The sequence below is a fragment of the Spinacia oleracea genome, chromosome 1 (genome assembly GCF_020520425.1).
Source record: "Spinacia oleracea cultivar Varoflay chromosome 1, BTI_SOV_V1, whole genome shotgun sequence".
Classification (NCBI taxonomy): domain Eukaryota; kingdom Viridiplantae; phylum Streptophyta; class Magnoliopsida; order Caryophyllales; family Amaranthaceae; genus Spinacia; species Spinacia oleracea.
The window spans coordinates 45,970,903-45,991,283 of NC_079487.1; the positions used below are offsets into that span (position 1 = coordinate 45,970,903).

The window sequence follows — 20,381 nt, forward strand, 5'->3', positions numbered from 1 at the left end:
GGATCTTGGAATCATTTTATTCACACCTGCCGGAACACATAACATGAATAAAATGCTTAATGAACATTGAATTATGCATGTATGCTAGAATTTAAGTTTATTAAGAGAAACTGTGAATGGTTATTTATTTGTTTATTCTTTTCAATTGTAGTTTTAATTATGGCAAACAACAATCAAAACATCATCATGGGTTCTGAGCTTATGGTCAAGCTGAACCTATCAAATTTTCTTGAATGGGAAGCTAAGCTAGTTGAAATAATCAGACTCAATGGACTTGAGTATGTACTATTACATCCCATGCCAAGCTACTATGCCAGAGACATGACCCCTGAAAGATTTTTCGCCTGGGATGCGGATCTCAAAAAGGTTATAAGTCTCATGCTGAACAATATCCATGATGATTGCGCTAGAAGGTTTGTAGCCTATGAACCTTTTACGCTCATCAAGAATCTGAGGGATATCTATCGTGGAAGCACGGAGGACAGGGACCTGAACGTCCATGAGTTGATTGAATCAATGTATGGTCTAAAGGTTAGTTCTCCCAACAGGTGTTATAGGATGGAAGTCCAAGAAACACATGTTCAGCTCCTTCGCACTAAACAGAGGGTAGGCGTCCCACTGAGGTTCCATGTGGATCTTATGCGTTCATACTTTGATCGCCTAAGTCTACTAGGAACACCAATAAGCGAAAGGATGGCAGTCTCTATCTTGCTCAATTCACTACCCAGTGGGTTTAGTCGCTTCAAGCAACTATACCTAAGTGAACCAAGAGAAGAAACAGTTGCAGAATTTGTTCACCTTGTCAGAAAGGCTGAGATAATACTGGATTGTGAAGCCAAAGATTTACTCAAGGCTAAAGGGAGACCGTTCAAGAAAAGTGGAAAGTCCAAGGGCAATGCTAAATCAAAGCAGGACAAGTCCACATCAAGCTGTCTTTATTGTAATGGAATAGGCCATTACAAAAGAGAATGTTCAAAGCTAAAGGAAGATCAAAAGAACGGAACAGTCGTTCCATCTTCAGGTATTTTCGTTATAGACTGTATACTTGCTAATTCAACTTCTTGGGTATTAGATACAGGTTGTGGCTCACACTTATGTTCCAATCCACAGGGACTAAGAAGAAGTAGAAAGTTAAGCAAGGGTGAAGTCGACCTACGAGTGGGAAATGGAGCACGGATTGCTGCATTAGCTGTAGGAACTTATTATTTGTCGTTGCCTCCGGGCTAGTTTTGGAACTGGAAGAATGTTTCCATGTTCCAAGTCTTACTAAAAACATCATTTCAGTTTCTTGCTTAGATGCTAAGGGATTTTCCTTTTTAATAAAAGACAATAGTTGTTCGTTTTATTTTAAAGAGATGTTTTATGGATCTGCTAGATTAGTCAATGGACTTTATTTATTAGATCACGACAAACAAGTTTATAACATAAATACCAAAAAGGCCAAAAAGGATGATTCAGATCTCACCTATCCGTGGCATTGTCGATTAGGCCGTATAAACTTGAAACGCTTAGAAAGACTTCAAAAGGAAGGAATTCTAGAACCATTTGACTTAGAGGATTATGGTAAATGCGAATCATGTTTACTTGGCAAAATGACAAAGCAACCTTTCTCTAAAGTTGGAGAAAAAGCAAATGAACTATTGGGTTTAATCCATACAGATGTATGTGGACCAATGAGTACAAATGCTAGAGGTGGTTTCAGCTACTTTATCACTTTCACTGATGACTACAGTAGATATGGTTATGTCTACCTAATGAAGCATAAGTCTGAATCCTTTGACAAATTCAAGGAATTTCAGAGTGAAGTAGAGAATCAATTAGGCAAGAAGATTAAGGCACTGCGGTCTGATAGAGGCGGTGAATATCTGAGCAATGAATTTGATGACCATCTGAAAGAATGTGGAATTCTATCAGAATTGACTCCTCCTGGAACACCACAATGGAACGGTGTGTCGGAACGGAGGAACAGAACCTTGCTAGACATGGTCAGGTCAATGATGGGTCAGGCCGAACTTCCAATAGAATTTTGGGGACATGCACTAAATACAGCTGCACTCACTATAAATAGAGCTCCGTCTAAAGCTGTCGAAAAGACTCCATATGAGTTATGGTTTGGAAAGCCTCCAAATGTGTCTTTTCTTAAGATTTGGGGATGTGAAGTATACGTCAAACGATTAATTTCAGACAAACTTCATCCGAAATCTGACAAATGTATCCTTGTGGGCTATCCAAAGGAAACAAAGGGGTATTACTTCTACAATACATCTGAGAACAAGGTGTTTGTTGCTCGAGATGATGTCTTTTTGGAGAAAGATCACATTTCCAAAATGACAAGTGGGAGAAAAGTAGACCTCGAAGAAATTCGAGTCGAACAACAAACTCTAGAGAATGCTCAAGATGACATTCAGGATGAAACTCCGAGATCTTTAGAAGTATCTGGTGAGAATAATGGTCAATCTAGAAATGTTACCCCGCGTAGTTCGCAAAGAAATAGATCTCAACCGGAAAGGTACTTAGGTATTTTGACGAACGAGAGCTATGATGTTCTAGTACTTGAAAGTGATGAACCTGTGACTTACAAATAAGCTATGACGAGCCCTGGCTCCAAGCAATGGCAAGAAGCCATGCAATCTGAATTAGACTCCATGTCTGAAAACGAAGTATGGGATTTGGTCGATTTGCCAGATAGCTACCAAGCCATTGGAAGCAAATGGGTTTTCAAACTGAAAAAGGACAAGGATGGGAAACTTGAAGTTTTCAAAGCTAGATTGGTTGCAAAAGATTACAGGCAAGTCCACGGTGTGGATTACGATGAAACCTTTTCACCAGTAGCAATGCTAAAGTCTATTAGGATAATGTTAGCAATCTCTGCATATTACGATTACGAAATATGGCAGATGGATGTCAAAACCGCTTTCTTAAACGGCGTTTTAACAGAAACTGTGTTTATGACACAACCTGAAAGTTTTGGGGATCCAAAGAATGCTAAAAAGGTATGCAAGCTAAAGAAATCAATCTACGGATTGAAGCAGGCATCAAGGAGCTGGAATATACGTTTTGATGAAGCAGTCAGTGACTTTGGTTTCATCAAGAACGCAGACGAATCTTGTGTATACAAGAAGGTCAGTGGGAGCAAAATTGCTTTTCTAGTATTATATGTCGACGACATATTACTTATCGGAAATGACATTCCTATGTTGAACTCTGTCAAGATTTGGCTTGGGAAATGTTTTTCGATGAAGCATCTAGGAGAAGCACATTACATATTAGGCATCAAGATTTACAGAGATAGATCTAAAAAGATGATTGGACTTAGTCAAAGCACTTATATCAATAAGGTGCTTGATAGGTTCAAGATGGCAGACTCCAAGCGAGGCTACCTACCCATGTCTCATGGAATAACTCTAAGCAAGACTCAGTGCCCAAAAACACTTGATGAGCATAGACGAATGAATGGGATTCCATATGCATCATTGATTGGTTCAATAATGTATGCTATGATATGTACACGCCCGGATGTTGCGTACGCACTCAGTGCTACGAGCAGATACCAGTCAGACCCAGGAGAGGAGCATTGGACTGCTGCCAAGAATATTCTGAAGTACCTGAAAAGGCACAAAGATGACTTCCTGGTCTATGGTGGAGATGATGAATTAATTGTTAAAGGCTATACGGACGCCAGTTTCCAAACCGACAAAGATGATTTCATATCACAGTCTGGGTTTGTCTTCTGCCTCAACGGAGGTGCAGTAAGCTGGAAAAGTGCTAAGCAAAGCACCATTGCGGATTATACAACTGAAGCGGAGTACATTGCTGCACATGAAGCAGCAAAGGAAGCTATATGGCTAAGGAAGTTCATAGGTGAACTTGGTGTAGTCCCCTCCATTAAAGGACCAATAGCCCTGTATTGTGATAATAACGGAGCTATTGCACAGGCAAAGGAGCCTAGACACCACCAGAGAGTCAAGCATGTACTTCGTAGATTTCACCTTCTACGAGAGTTCGTTGAAAGAAAAGAAGTCGAGATAAGCAAGATTGGAACTGATGACAACATATCAGATCCATTGACTAAACCTCTGCCGCAGGCGAAGCACAACTCGCACACTGCAGCTATGGGAATCAAGCATATTGGAGAATGGCTTTGATATCCTTGTTTAATGTTTTAAAGTTTTAGAGTTTAAATCTTTGTAAAACATTATTGGTTAATCATTCACAATAAATGAATAGAATTCATTTTTCCATTTAATTTGTGGTTTATTAAATGATGAGTCCCTTCAATTTGACGATATATTCAAGATAGACTGTCAGGACCAGTCCTGTGACTAAGAAATGTCTATCAAGTGAACTTGAATGTCAAAGGTTGAAAATGGTCCATAATCGGAGTTTTCTATAAAATTGGACGCATAGAAAACGTTAGACGACTAGAATGCAAGATGACTAGTAGTTCTGTTTCTTGAACTATGTGGACATGGCAATGTCATAATCATTTGCATAGATATTTACTTTGGGAAGACTAGTATCGGACAGACCTATGAAACTTTACTGTAAGAGATGAAAATCTTTCATAAGTAAATTTCATTAAATTATTAGACACTAAATCCTCAATACCTGAGTGATTTGAGATTACTTGTTTGAGAACTGGTTGCTTTGACGTTGACCAACCGTCGCACCGTAAAAGGAGGCTATAAAGGCAACGCTCAGGTAATCACCTATCAAACGAAGTCTAAACTCAAGATCGCAAGATTAGGGATTGTCCTCCCATAAATCGGGATGAGATGCTTAAAAGTTGTACAAGGCCACTCGGAGAGCTAGAAACTGTGAAATGCATGGCCGTGCTCGGATGAATCATAGGCTATGATTATCTGTTTATTTGATCAGTTGAACTCTGAAACCGAGAAACACCTCTGGACATAATAAGGATGACAACTCTTACCTTATGTTCAAGAGCAAGCATCGAGCGACAAAGGAATTGGGAAATGCACACTTGTCCCTAAGGACAAGTGGGAGACTGAAGGAAATAATGCCATTGGTTCAAGTATGCATTCTATGTTAAGTCTAATAAATGCGGTTCAGTATTAATTAACAAGTTAATAATTCAGTGAGATCAAGTGAGCTGAATGCCTAGCTAGAGGCCGCTTCAGTTCAAGTGGAATTAATGATATTAATCCACAGCTTACTCTTGACTGAACCCGTAGGGTCACACAAATAGTACGTAAACGGATCAAGTATTTAATGGCATTAAATACTCTATCTATGGATATTCGGAATCGACGGATCTTGGTTTCAGTGGGAGTTGAGATCGTCACAAGCAAGAAATGAATACTCCGGAAACGATGATATTGCCGGAAACGGAAATATGGATCGTATCGGAAATATAAATATTATCCAAGTCGTAGATGTTGCCGGAAACGGAAACATAGTACGTATCGGAAAATATTATCGGAAATGGAAATATTGCCAGAATCGGAAATATTGCCGGAAACAGAAATATTGTCAGAATCGGAAATATTATCGGAATCGGAAAATAATTCCGGAAACGGAAATATTAAATATTTGTTCGAAACGGAAATTAATTCCTGAATCGAAAATATTAAATATTGTTCGTATCGGAAATGAATTCCGGAATCGAGAATTTAATCGGAAGCGTATCGTATGAATTAGCATCGGACGAGGCCCGCTAGACGAAGGCCCAGCACGAAGCCAGGCCATCGCCCAGCGAGCCGCACGCACCAACGCACGCCTCGACCAGGCCCAGCCAAGGGCGCGCGCGCACGAGAGCACAGCAGCGTGAGCCGAGCGCTGTGCGCCTGGCGTGGGCCGCAAGGCTTGCGCGGGTGCACGGCTCGTGCAACGCTTGTGCGGGAATCCTAATACTATTGGAATTCGTGCAAAGATTAAATCCTAATCCTAATAGATTGATTTTGTTATTTAGAGTCCTAATAAGATTCTAACTAGCAAATCCACATCCTACTAGGATTCCAATTCCCTTTCCAAACCTCTATAAATAAGGGCCTAGGGTCACAATTTATGGGCACGATTGAAGTATTCAAAGGGTAAGTTTTTGAAATAAAATCAGCCATACACTTGCAAACACATAGCCGAAAATTCCTAAGCACCTTAAGGGCGATTCTAGTTGGTCTAACTTGAGGCGGATCCGGACGTACTGTGGACTATCTACGGAGGGACGACATTTGGAGTCCTAAAGACTTGTTCTTGTTCGGTTCGGGCGCAGCTAGGGAAGGCACGCTACAACATTTATGCATCTATTATATGCTAAATGATTATGTGTAAATAATATGCTTTCCTGGCTTTATGGTTTTTCCGCATGATTTATGTATTGTCATATGTATCATAACCTAACACCCATGACTTAGATCTAGAAGGCATAGTGTTTTCATTGAAGACATGGAGACACTACCTGTATGGTGTGAAGTGTAAGATATTCACGGATCATAAGAGTTTAAAATACATTTTCACACAAAAGGATTTGAATATATGTCAAAGAATATGGTTGGATTTACTTAAGGACTATGATCTAGACATCCAATATCACGAGGGGAAAACCATTGTAGATGTAGATACCTAGCTTGAGAAGGAAATATAATCAAGTCATGTTGTAAGTGCGTTAGTAGTTGCTTACGAGTTGTGCAAGGATATGCAACGATTAAACCAAGAAATAGTGAATGGTGAATGTCTGGAGGGACTGATAAATGAATTGACTATTCAACCATCAATATTTGATGAGATTAAGGCGAATAAAACTGGAGATGTAAAGTTGCGAAAGGAAAGGAGATGAATTTTAAGATCCATGATGATGGAAATTTGAGGTACAAAGGACGTTGGTGTGTGCCTCAAATGTGTGAAGAGTTAAAGGAAAATCTCATGAGAGGTCATAATACACCATATATTGTTCACCCAGGCGGTAACAAGTTGTATAAAAATATGAAGAAGGTCTATTTGTAGCCAAGAATGAAGAAGGCAGTAGCTAAGTTTGTAGCTAGATATTTGACTTGTCAGAAGGTCAAAATAGAGCATAGGAGACCTCAAGGAAAGGTTCAACCATTAGAAATTCCAAGTTGGAAATGGGACTGTACTTCAATGGACTTTGTCACTTGTTTACCCAAGTCAAAGTTAGGAAATGACACCATTTTGGTTGTGGTAGATAGACTGACCAAGTCTGCAGTGTTTATACCAATGAAGGAGACCTGAAACATGGAGAAACTTGCTAAGGCTTATATTAAGTATGTTGTTAGACTACATGGAGTTCCTAGGGATATCGTGTCCAATAGGGATTCAAGGATTCTTTCAAACTTCTGGAAGTACAAAAGAACTTACGACATTGAAAATGAATACGACCATCCATCCACAGCTGTACAAAATGAGAGTGCCATTCATACACTGGAGGATATGCTTCGTGCACGTGTAATTGATTTTCAAGGAAGTTGGGAAGATATTTTAGATTTGATTGATTTTTTTTATAACAATAGCTATCATGCCAGTATAGGAATGGCACTATTTGAGACCTTGTATGGAAGAAAATGTAGATGCCCACCATGTTGGAGCGACATCAGTAAGACAATTGCGTTAGGACCCCAAATGATAGAGGACACAATGAACCAAATTAGAACTATTCAATCAAAGATTCAAACAGCGCAAGATCGCCAAAAGAGCTATGCAAACTTGAAATGTAGGGGCGAAGAATTTCAAGTGGGTGACAAAGTGCAACGCCCCGACTTCTAAACACCATTAATTAGGTTAATTATCTTTAATTAGCAGCGAAAAATCCTAGCTTAGTCGGAGCATCACATGCCGTATTTCCCTTGCGGGAAATACATGGCGACATAAATATTTCCCTTGCGGGAAATACATGGCGACATAAACTTTTTAATTTACTAAACAATGTTGAGTAACAGTAAATACACTTAACATTCGATTAAATCTTAGTATTGTAATCTAAATAAACTTTAATAAGTAATCCTGACATTAATTGAACGTTAATAATAAAATCTAACTCAATACTTGAAATTAAACTTAGAGTTTAATTAATACATGCATTTTTACTAGTGAGACATATTTATTCTTACTAAACATTAAAAGTTGACTTGACTGTCACATCCTCACACTAAGGCATCCCCTAGTCCTCGTTGCACCTAAAACAAAAAGCAACATCGTGAGGCGAGGCCCAATAACATACTACCCTAACAACGTAAATTCATTTCAATTCATTTTATTTACTTTGCAATCAGGGAAAATAGAATATATTAAAATACTTTAATAAACTCATTGCAATAAAAAATCATTTCTATCTTGAAACTTTACTAGTTCCCATTATCCTTCATAAAACATTCACTTTACTTGGTAACTGACGAGTTAGCCTTGCGGGACGTCTTCCCCCTTGCGATAGTCCTCAAGGAGCACCCTCCCTTGTTGGACATACGCTCGTACCCATGTAGTTTCTTTTTAGCTTGCGGTAACTCTCAAGGAGCACTTTCCCTTGTTGAGGGTCCCGCGGTACGATGGTACGTACACGACCTAGAAATAGTAACCCCACTAACTACCAAGACCTGTTATACTTTTATTTATCATGTTTCGTATCTTATTCATAACTCATAAAATAACATTCTTATCAAATCATTCATAAACATATTTGAATATCATCATGCATAAAACACACTTTATAAATACATTTCATATCCCACAATCCGATAAAAAACATATCATTATAAAAATATTTCACAATCTCATAAAACACATTTCATAAAGGGACTGTGGGTGTTAGCAATAGATGTTACCTCAACCGTAGTTTTATACTTCCCGTTTGATAGATCGTTCTTCCTGAGTTTTGAGTCCGATTCTTTCAAAATATTAAATTATTGACTTAGTACTAAAACGATAAATAATATAAAATTAATATTTCATAAATAATAAGTTCATAAATAATGAATTTATAAATAACGAATTTGAATAAAAAATATAATTTCATAATTTAATGATAATATTATTAATCTAAATTTTAATATATATATATATATATATATATATATATATATATATATATAGTAAATATTTGCGTGCGACTACTTTAGAGTGCGGTAGAATTTCACGCTTTTTACCTTATTTTACCTTATTTTATACTTAATTTAGTGCTTTCTACTGAATTTGCACTTCAAGTTTGTCATTTCAAGCACCTTGACGCATAAAGTATAGCATGTTTAATCATTTAAAGAGTACAACAACTTAAAATTTTGCAAGATAAGCAATAAAGTCTCAACTTTTGAGTTTCAACTTTTGAGTTTCAAGCAATAAACCATATGACTATTTGATTAACGTAATTAGATGATATTTTAATTATTATGGTAATCAATTATAATTTTCAGATTCGTTTTAAGACGTAAAGTGTCAATTTTTAATGGTTTTATGCATGAAATTAATTATATTTCATGCTAGGATTTTAAATGATTAATTAGAACTATTATTTAATTAACGAACGATTAATTTCTAATTAATTCAAGTGTTTTAAAATAAAATAAATTTGCTGGAAATTTAATGAACATGGATAATAATTGAATTTCATTATTTTAATGATAGGAGGTGATTTCTAATTTAGAGGCTTGAATCACAAAGTGGCCCCCGTACTTAGGTATTCAAGGTTAGTACATGTCTAGGGTGACCGCCGTATTCACGAAGATTCATGTGATGTTTTATTATTGTGATTCATACTAGTTGGATTATCATGGATTCATGTTTGATGTTGTGAACGAACATGTTTGGATTGTTATTGGAATTGTGGATTTTGGGTGAACAAGCATGTTGGGATTATTTATGATCGTTGAATTTAATATCAAGCACGGTGTTTAAGTATTTTATGCATGTATGGGTTGTTTCGATCACAATCAAGGGGATTATTCTTATGCTATCGTACGTAATGTCTAGCATATTTTGAGCCAAGTATTCGTGCCTCGTTGCACTATTTATTTTACCCCATATGTAGGGTATGTTTGGGAAGTCAATGTAAATTGAATTAAGGACTATTGGTGCCTAGTGCACAACCCGCATGATAACAGGCATGTCGTGGAATCTCAATAGTATATTGAGAAGGAACAATGAGAGTAACATCACTTGAATCTTGAGTGTTTGATCACAAGTCCTAATGGATTTAAAAGAAGTATTGTTTAGTTGTCTATTTATTAAATGTCTTGTTGTTGTGTCTTGAGTTCACCTTGTGAATAAAATATTAATAAACGTACAATGCAACCAAAACAAGCTTCAAAACTCTTGGAACGTATATACCTTGAGTATGAACAATGGGGGGAGTCTTGCCGGAAAACTTTTACTCCTGCTAATGATACAAGACGTTGTTTCATTTCTTTTTCTTTTATGCGCTGGAATTCCGTCGGTATGTTCCGACAATTGGGTTATTTTTATTTTTATTATTTACCTTGGTGTTTGGTTGGCTCCCAACACCCTTCTGTAATGGATATTTATTTTAGTGTTTGGTTGGCTCCCGACACTCTTCCGTAATGGATATTTCTTTCGAGCCCGTTCGAAGTTTATTCTAATTAATCTATGAGTCAAGAATTGTATCGAGAGTCGAGTCTTGTCTTCATGATTAATTGTTTACTTGGTTGGCTTTCGCATGTGATCAAATTTATCGTTGGAAAGAAGCATGATAGATATAGGATTTCATTCTAGCTTGTTTGTACTCAACTTTCGTTGATTATGTTCTTTGTGTTTTGGTCATGGCCTTTGCCGTAATGACCCTAAGATGATCCATCATTTGCACTTGCATTGTTGTGGAGTAGAATATTAATAAACAAGTTTGTAGTTGACTTGCAGGCCAAGTAATCTTTCAAGGGGGTGCATGAGAGGGTTTAATTACTTGCAATGTTTAAAACTCTAATTATTTTATTTATTCTAGACTATAATGATTTCAAGTTAGTTAATGGATTTTGATTTAAAGTATTGGGTCGTTATGGTTCCAACTTGTAGTAAGACCATTAACTATTGTTTATTGTTTTGATAGTTATTTAATTCCGCTGCGTAATTCTGGTACTAGGCTTAGGTGTTATCACGAGGGCGGTAATACTTTGGTAATTCCTTATTTTAAAGTTGGAAAATGGTTTAATAATGGGCAAGGAATTATTAGGGTGCTACAGCGGTGGCCGGAAATCACCTGCTGGTGATTCTCCCTCGCCAGAAATCGCATGTCTCTTAACACAGTGAAAACAAAAAAAGAAAGTGAAAGTGAAAAATGAAGAAGTTACCCTCATATGTATAGAGGGGTAGAGTGGAGATTTGTGAAACTTGTCACCATCTCCCAAAATGGTTCAAAATACATCAAGAAGGGCAAGGGTCAAGAAGGGTTATTTGAAAGATCGTTTCTAGAAATACCCTCATTGAGGGGCAAATGTTGTGGACAAAATTACCATGCCACGTGGACCAATTGGAAAGCGACACGTGATCTAAATTGTGTCCAATAAGCTATTCCACGTGGATCATAACCAATTACATGTTATAGCATCTAATCAAACCTGGACTGATGATGTGTCTAAATTTGGGCCATACACGTGGTCCTAGGTGCACTCCATCCAGTGATCCAGGTCAACATATCTGAGGACAGTCTGCTAAAACGTTCTCTTATGCACAAGGCACAAAAACCCATTTATGTCACCCAATCATATGGCTGCACCAGGTAGAAGACACATATCATTTCCTCCAAGCTCAACCAATCATATTGTAGGTATTCTAGGTCACTCCTTAAAAAATCTAGTACTATATAAAGCTACCAATCCCAAGGCACAGGGACATTCAATTTTTGACACAACAACCACCAAATAATTTATGCTTTACCTTCTCTCTATTTTCTCTCTCTACAAAACCCTCTACTTACTTAAGCATCAAAGAGAATATTCCGAAAGAAATATTCTTGTTTTGCAGGTCGTGTCAGAAATCGTGTCGTGTCATCACCGGATACCTCCTTATCATCAGCTCATAGGAAAAATCTAGCAACAAAAGTTTCACGCATTCTCTCCATTTTCAATAGTTCATATCGAATGATTGAGTATAACTTTTTCTTGACCAATGGATTTTAAGATATAACCTCCGCTCGATTTACATGTGGTTTAGCCCTCTTTGTTGTTCATGAATTCCCCAAATCTTTTCGTTTATAATGATTAATTTAAGGATGCTGATACTTTACCCGTTCCTTAAATATCGCACCATTTTAATTTTTATACTATTCACTTTATGACTTTGGCTTTTTTGTGATTCATACATAAGAAAAATTATAGACACGTGAGATCATGTTAGTTTCGTATGAATATATATTTTTTAAATATTAAGTTTTTATAATTTTTGCAAATTTACAATTTAAAATATTAAGAGTTAAAGTAATGTATTGAAGAAGTAAAAGTCAACAATGATGTCATATTTAAGGAAGGAAGAAGTATAATACTTCTGTTAGTAAGATAAGCATAGTATATGCCTTGCCATTTTATAATCAAGTGTCGCCTAGTACTTACCATTGCAAAGGACGTAAAAAGTACCGCGAATAATGACACCCTACTTGAAATTTTTGTAATACAAAATGAATAAAATATTTTGTAGATAAGACACCATACTTTGGTAGAACTCAATTTTAAAAATCTCCTGCTCATTATTTAAAATAATAGTAATAATAATAATAATAATAAATCAAATTTAGAGAATATGGCCCATGGAAGTATAGGAAATAATTATCAATTTTGTGAGCCATAACTTCATATCCGTATATATTCGAGATGGGGATTAGTCAGAATCCTCGAAAGTTGATGGGAAAACTATATTTGTGCGTTTTAATTTATCATGATATGCCGATATGGTGAAGGAAGAATCCTTGGGTATGGCCTTATATGGGGAATTCTGTGATAGTGCCAAATGAATTGGTCATAGCTTCTTTCCAATGGGATCGAATGCATTCCTGTTGAGTGTTGACCATAACAGGTAGCGTGGAATCTTCTAATTTTTTTTAAAGTAAAGATGAAGTGTACTATCGGTAGACCTCACAAAACTGACCCGAACCCGAAAAACCGACCTGATTAATCGGATCTGTAACCCGAAACTGATCCGAAACGACGACCCGAAATTAATCCGAAAACCAAATAGAACCGATCCGAAATCGAAACCGACCCCGAAGTGATTTGACCTGAAATGACCCCAAACCCGAACGACTCGAACAGATATTCACCCGAAATCGAAATAACCCGAACCGAAATAACTGTAAAATTTAAATCAATCCGAACCGATCCGACCCGAAGAACAACTCGAATTTACCAATTAGTTTTAAATAAAAGTTTTTTTAGCTTTTCATACTATTATTATTTTATTTTGATATTATTATTATTTATTTATTATTTTCTTTTTATTAATTTATACTCTCTGTGTTATAGGAAAAAGGTTTGACAATATTATGATAGTGACCACCAAATCTAAAGACAAAAAACGTAATCAAAACTTGAAAAATCTGATCCAACTCGAAAAACCCGATCTAAGCTGAAAAACACGAAACCGAAAACCCGATCCAATATGAACCGATCCGATATGACCCGATCCGATATTGACCCGAAATCCTGACCCAAACCAGACCCGACCAAATTATAAAAAACTGAAGTTACCAGAAACCCAAATGGACCCGACCCATACCCGAAACCGACCCGAAAGAAAAATAACCCGAAATGACCCGACCCGAATGGACCCGATCCGAAACCGATCCAAACGACCCGTTTGCCAGGTCTAGCTATCTGGCATGGTTTTTAAACTCCTGATTCAGATCTTACGATCCTACGATTCTACGATCCAAAAACACGCCACCGATCCGGATCTTAGGTAGGATCTTAATGTATAGGATTTTACGATCCTACCTCGATAAATTTTTTGAATGGTGGCATCTTAATACGATCCTACGATTCTACGATCCGATCCAACATACAATATTTCAAGATAACAATATTTTTTATTATTAAATAGTTCATAATCACATATCATTAGAAATATCATATTTTTCTAGCTATCAATAAATTAATTATAAAAAAGTATCTTACTCCCTCCGTCCCGGAATACTCGACCCGGTTTGACCGGCACAGAGTTTAAGGGACTTGAATTGACTTATTTAATTTAATAGGTAGTAGTTGATAGTGGGGTATTATTTTAATGTAGTTAGTGGGAAATGTGTTAATTAATATGTGGGGTTTGGGGAGAGTAGGGGTTGAATTTTTAATTATTTTTTGTATGGAGTAGGGTGTAGGTGGGTTAATAGGGGTGGAGTGAGAAATAATATAATATTGTTAGAATATTTCCATTTTTAGAAACAGGTCAAGTATTAAGGGACGGCCCGATAAGGAAAACAGGTCAAGTATTCCGGGACGGAGGGAGTATTCACTTAAAAGTACATAAATTCATATAATTTCAACAATCTTGTGCATATCTTATTAATTGCTCTTAAATCTACACAAGTATTAATCTTATGTGACCAAAAAATGATATTTAAGTATTAAGATTACCTGAATACATGATTGTACATTTTATTTTATTAATATAACCATTATTTTTACTATTTTGTAGGATCATACGATCTTACGATCCGATTCTACCGATCCGATCCTCGCTTCCTCAAAATACCCGTAATAGGAGTTGAATGTCAACCATTTGATTGAAATGTGGAATCAATTCCACTAGATCAAGACATTTCTCGGTGAAACTTTGTAAATGCCTTACTAATAAAGATAAGAAAAATGTAAATACAAAAAAGCATCTATGGAAGCGAGTAAAAGGAGCCTTGATCCCCGCATTTGGACTACCAAGGCGGAATAAGTTTACTGTCAAATGATTTTATAAGGTGGTAATTTTAAATCAAAAAGTGAAAATTTTGGAAGAAAAACATAAATAAACCTTCAAAGTTACCAAAATTAAATTATAACTCTACTCCTTTCATGCGGGACAACTTACTTACAAGCTAGATCGAGGAGGGATATGAATATGATGATGCTTTTTTGAAAGATTAGTTTTTTTGTTTTTTTTTTTGGTTAAGATAAGACCATGATCGTTGATGCTAATTAAAGACTATGATCGTTGATTTGAGTGAGATCCACGTACCACTTGATCTAATCAAATTGTGGAGTAATTTAAGTAGATTCCATCACCACTAAAACCCTCCATACATAGAGCATCAAAGGAGCATATAGTATTGCTTTTTTGTGTTATAAAACCTTGCATATACACCTTAGTCCCATATCACAAAAACCTTAAGCTCAATCCGTTATCTTAAGCATTTTGTTAATTAACATCCTAGAAAAAAGAACAAGAGAGAAAAGATGCAAGCTTACCGTCAAGGCGGCTACTGCGAAGATGGATCATCGGCATCGCAACAACAAATTCGTCGATCATCAATGATGGGTTCTCAGGGTCATCATTCTGCTGCACTAGGCGGTATGCAGCAGGGGATGGGCATGGGCATGGGCATGGGCATGGGCATACAGCAGCAGCAGGGGTATGGAATTCAGCAGCAGCCGCAGCGTGCAGGCATGATGCACAACAGCTCCTCCATGAAGGCTCATCAGTACTCATCAGGCCAATCATCAATGACTGTGTTTGGGCAGGATGCCTTTTGTGATATCATGCCCTCGTCCTTCCCACCTGGTACTGACGCTAAGGTCATTGAATGCTACAACAGAATTGATAGAGATGGCAATGGTATCATCGACGACAGGGAGTTGCAGTCTGTGCTGACCAACTGCAGCCACAACTTTAACTTGAGGACTGTCCACCTTCTCATGTATGAATTCACCCACTCTAACAAGAGGATGATTGGTATGTGTACTTTATTTTAAACCCTACTCTACATATATATATATATATATCCCCTTGGCACGCGTCGCCTAATATATTTCTACTCTTGTAAACAGGTCCTAAGGAATTCGTCCCGCTGCTCAAGTGCCTTCAGACATGGAGGGTAAGTAAAAAAACAAAAAAAAAAGACTTCGACCACACTTAACTTACATGATCAAAGAAATAAGGCATATTATTTTATCACAATTAATCAAATACATTACTGATTACTCAATCTATAATCAAAACTATACATGAGGTCTTGGCCTAGTGGTTAATTAAGATTGAGGACCTGTGTATGATAGTTCTCAGATGTGTAAATATAACTGGGATATTAACAATTTTGGTATGGTGATTTTAAAAATAACAGGCCATGTACCAAAGGTTTGATAGGGACAGGAATGGGAGCATTGATTCATCTGAGATGGCTCAAGCTCTCACCAGTTTGGGATATTGTGTATCTCCTATTATAGTCAATCTGCTTGTTTCCAAATTTAGCAAAAATGGGAGGTGCTCTCTTCAATATGATAACTTCATTGAGTACGTTCTCCTCTAATCCTTTTTATTTTATTTTTATTTTATCTATTGTTTTTGCTTGAACCTCATACAATTAACCCTAACTAACAAATTCCCTTCTTTTACCATCCTTTGATCCAGGTGTTGCCTCACTGTTAAGGTACGTAATTATTATATGCTTAATTCTTTTTCTTGTTGAATCAACATTATTAAATGAAAAAATGGGTCATAATTAATTAATTAATTAATCTACTTACTTGGTAATTATTTGCAGGGTTTAACCGAGACGTTCAATGCCAAAGCTGACTGTGGCAAAGCAGTTTTTTGCTACCAGGAGTTCCTGCTAAATGTTCTCCCTTTCATCATTGCTTAATTAGATCAAAACCCCATGTTCTAATTTGCTTCTATTCTACTACTCCGTGTGTTTTATTTGCGTGCGACTACTTTATTAATTATAACTGGCTCATAATGCTTATGTAATAAATAACGCAACGCTTTTTTTTTTTCAATATCATTTGTACTTCTTAGATTCAACTTATATTATGACATTATGCCCTTGTGATGCTTTGTGGTTTTGCTTGTTGCAAAGTCCTAAAGTTAATGTCGCACTTTGGGACAATTTATTTATGTGGCAAGTGTGATGAGTAAATTATATTTTGGTGTCCCTTATAAATTAAATAGTCTATAATACTCTTGTTTTCAATTGAATTACAAATTAAATTAAATTATATTAAATAAAAATAATTAATAATTATTGTTTAGTTACAATAATTATTATACTCCGTATTATTTATTGACGTATTTAAATTATTCATAGTCTATTAGCAATAATATTCCAATTCTAAAAAGTCAAAAGTACTCATTTTACAGCAAAATGTAATCGTTAATACCAATCATAGTTTTCCAAACCACGACATAATATCTACTCCGTATAACATAAGGGGATTTCGAAGGTCAATAATTAACTTTTTGATGACCCCTTATGAATAGTCTCTAATATCGTCCCTCATAATTAAATAAACAAAAATCATTATCATCATCATTACTTCATTTCTTCAAAGAGGCTCCCACAAGAGAGGTTGTTTCCAATTTACCTAAAAGCTATAACTGGACGATAACGGGAAGATCATCTTCTAATTCATGGAAAGGAAGAGAAGAGGTACGTATTAAGAGCCATTTTGATTTAGTCCATTACATCCATAGTTAAAAGAACAAATTAATCTTTGCTACATTGGAAATGAACACAATAACTAAATAAGTAATTGAATAAAAAAAGCGCAACTAATTAAAACAATACAATATATCAACTAAAATAGTTTAACTCAAATTTTATTAGAATACTCCCTCTATATTTTAAAAAGAGATACACTTTCCTTAAACGATCGTATTTTAAAAAGAGATACACTTTCCTTTTTTACATGTTTTGGTCTCCACTTCAAATTACATTAATATTTCCATTTTTCTTGTGATCCCCACACTTAATCACATCATCTTTTTACTATTATAAATAATTCACCAACTACCACACTTTCATCTTATTTTAATAAATTCAACTCACTCTCCTAAAACTATGTGCCGACCAAAGTGTATCTCTTTTTAAAGTATGGAGCGAGTAATAACTTGACATAAATTTGAATCAAAATAGCAAAACCAATACTAACTCAAATTAGTATTACCTCAAATTTGGTTGTACATAAGAAAATCAGTATAAACTAAACATAGGTAAAAGTATAATTGCATGTAAGAAAAAAAATTCAACAATAAATCTTTCCCTAAATTAAATCAAGAACAATTCAATCATAATTCAATTTGTAAAGTTTATGATTATGTCATCTTTATGATTATTTCCATCATAATTTATGATAAATCTAAGTTTGGGGATAATATCAATTAATCCATAATTCATGTCTATCACCGGTCAAGCCTCAAGTCTTATATGTGGCAAGCCACACAATCAACTTGATGGTGTGACAAGTCCTCGCCGATCGCAAAGTTTGTTGTTCAACGGTGAAGATCACTTCATTCTACCAAGAGACTGGTTTAACTTGACATGAGATTGATAAGGTCAATAAGCTTGTGTTTGACTTATCATGTTGACTTTAATATTGACTTTCAGTTTTGGAGGGAAATTCTGTTATAACAAAATTTCTAACTGATTTCTTTTCTGTTATTATTCATATCTGCCTTAGCTGCTTTGTGACATTAGTTTCTCTCTTTCCCATTAGCTTATAAATAGATTACACGATCCTGTAATCACTTCATTCAAAAAATTAATAAAAATCTTCTCCCTTCTCTCTCTCTTCTCGATCTCTCTCTCTCTCTTCTCGATCTCTTTCTTACTAACTGTTAGTTCTGCTGTTGTTTGAGTTCTTACAACTCAGACTATTTGTTCTTTATAGTTTAAGGGTTTCCCTGACTGTAACATTGGTATCAGAGCCATTGAGAAATTGCTGCTTGAAACTCTTTGTTCCGCCATTGTTTGAGCTTCAATCCAGCCTTGCACATTAACTGTTTGACACATTGTCAAACTGAAAAAGTAACATCAGAAGGTCAATCTGGCGCCTGCAATTACTAAAAAAGTGACTGCAATATATGGAGGAGCAGCTAAGGATTCAGGAGGAGAAATGGGAAGAACAACAAGCTCAGAACAAATTACTCCAAGAATCACTTAAAAGCATGATGATCACAATGCAAGAAATGAATGAAAGACTCAAGACAACTGAAGACAAGAGGAGTTAAGATTCTTCTTCTTCTTCATCATCTTCAAGGAATAGCTCACAAAATGATGGAACTCATTCCACCAAAATTCGAGGGTATGTTCATAAACTAGAATTTCCTAAGTTTGATGCTAAATACCCAAGAATGTGGATCAAGAAATGTAACAAATACATCAACCTGTGTAAAATTGAGGCAGAACAAAAAGTTGATTTAGCTAGCCTTAACATGGTGGATAAAGCTGAACATTGGGTATCTAGTTACTTGTCAATTAGAAGAAATGTGGATTGGTCTGATTTTATTGTGGATGTGTCTACTAGATTTAAAGATGAAATTGGTTGCAATGTGGTAGAAAAATTCAATAGGTTACAGCAATTGACATCCATTGAAACTTATATTGATGATTTTGAGGAGTTGAGATCTTTAATGCTTCAACAGAATCATGTTTTACCTGATTCTTATTTTCTGGAAAGTTTTGTGGGGGGTCTAAAACGTACAATCAAACCTATGGTTCGAGCTTTCAAACCCACTTCAGTTTCTGAAGCTATTCAATATGCTTGATACCAAGAAGAAACCTTGTCTGCTAGTCATTCTAAAACATACAAAAATTCCTATTCTGATTACAGTGGGACCAAGACTAATAGTGTAGTACCTGTTTTGGCTAATTCAAAGCCACCCTTACTACCAAATCCTGGCAAGATCAACCCAAAAAGGCCTTATAAATACATTCCTGCAGATGTTAGGCAAGAAAAGATAGCAAAAGGCTTGTATTACTACTGTGACCAACCTTATGACAGAAACCATAAGTGTAACTTTAAAGAACCCCAATTATTTCAAGTAGAAATTGCTGGATCTAGTTTGGGTAATGATGATGATGATATGGATGAATTTGATTATAGTTTCATGGCTATTGAGAGTAATCATGAACCAGTGATATCTCTACATGCTATATCTGGGAATCAGTCTTTTCAAACCATGAGGGTGAAAGGGATGGTTAATGGTCTCCCAATACATATTTTAATTGATTCTGGCAGCACACATAATTTCTTGGACCTATCAATGGCAACTAAGCTGGGGTGTAAAGTTGAGTCTACATTAACTCAGGCAGTAACAGTAGCTGATGGGAATCATATATCATGTCAACATAAGTGTGAGGCTTTAACTTGGTCAATGCAAGGCAGGCAATTCACTGCAGATGTGATGCTGATCTCTTTGGGGTCATGTGATATGGTTTTAGGAGTGCAATGGATAGCAACCTTGGGATCTATATGTTGGGATTTCAAGAAATT

General features: G+C 36.0%; 1 protein-coding gene across 1 annotated transcript; it reads left to right on the top strand.

The window, feature by feature from the left end:
- The first annotated feature begins 15,251 nt into the window (after positions 1 to 15,251).
- LOC110805616 (probable calcium-binding protein CML49) lies at positions 15,252 to 16,886 on the top strand. The gene is made up of 5 exons (XM_022011236.2): positions 15,252 to 15,843; positions 15,939 to 15,985; positions 16,232 to 16,401; positions 16,519 to 16,537; positions 16,652 to 16,886. The coding sequence occupies exons 1-5, from the start codon at positions 15,348 to 15,350 to the stop codon at positions 16,748 to 16,750; spliced, it is 831 nt and encodes a 276-aa protein (XP_021866928.2). The 5' UTR covers positions 15,252 to 15,347; the 3' UTR covers positions 16,751 to 16,886.
- The last annotated feature ends 3,495 nt before the right edge of the window (positions 16,887 to 20,381 follow it).

Excerpts from the sequence above, each read along its gene's own strand:
- LOC110805616 (XM_022011236.2), top strand. The coding sequence starts at position 15,348 with ATGCAAGCTTACCGTCAAGGCGGCTACTGCGAAGATGGATCATCGGCA. Across the intron at positions 15,844-15,938 it reads CTCTAACAAGAGGATGATTG|GTCCTAAGGAATTCGTCCCG; the intron begins GTATGTGTACTT and ends TCTTGTAAACAG. Across the intron at positions 15,986-16,231 it reads AGTGCCTTCAGACATGGAGG|GCCATGTACCAAAGGTTTGA; the intron begins GTAAGTAAAAAA and ends TAAAAATAACAG.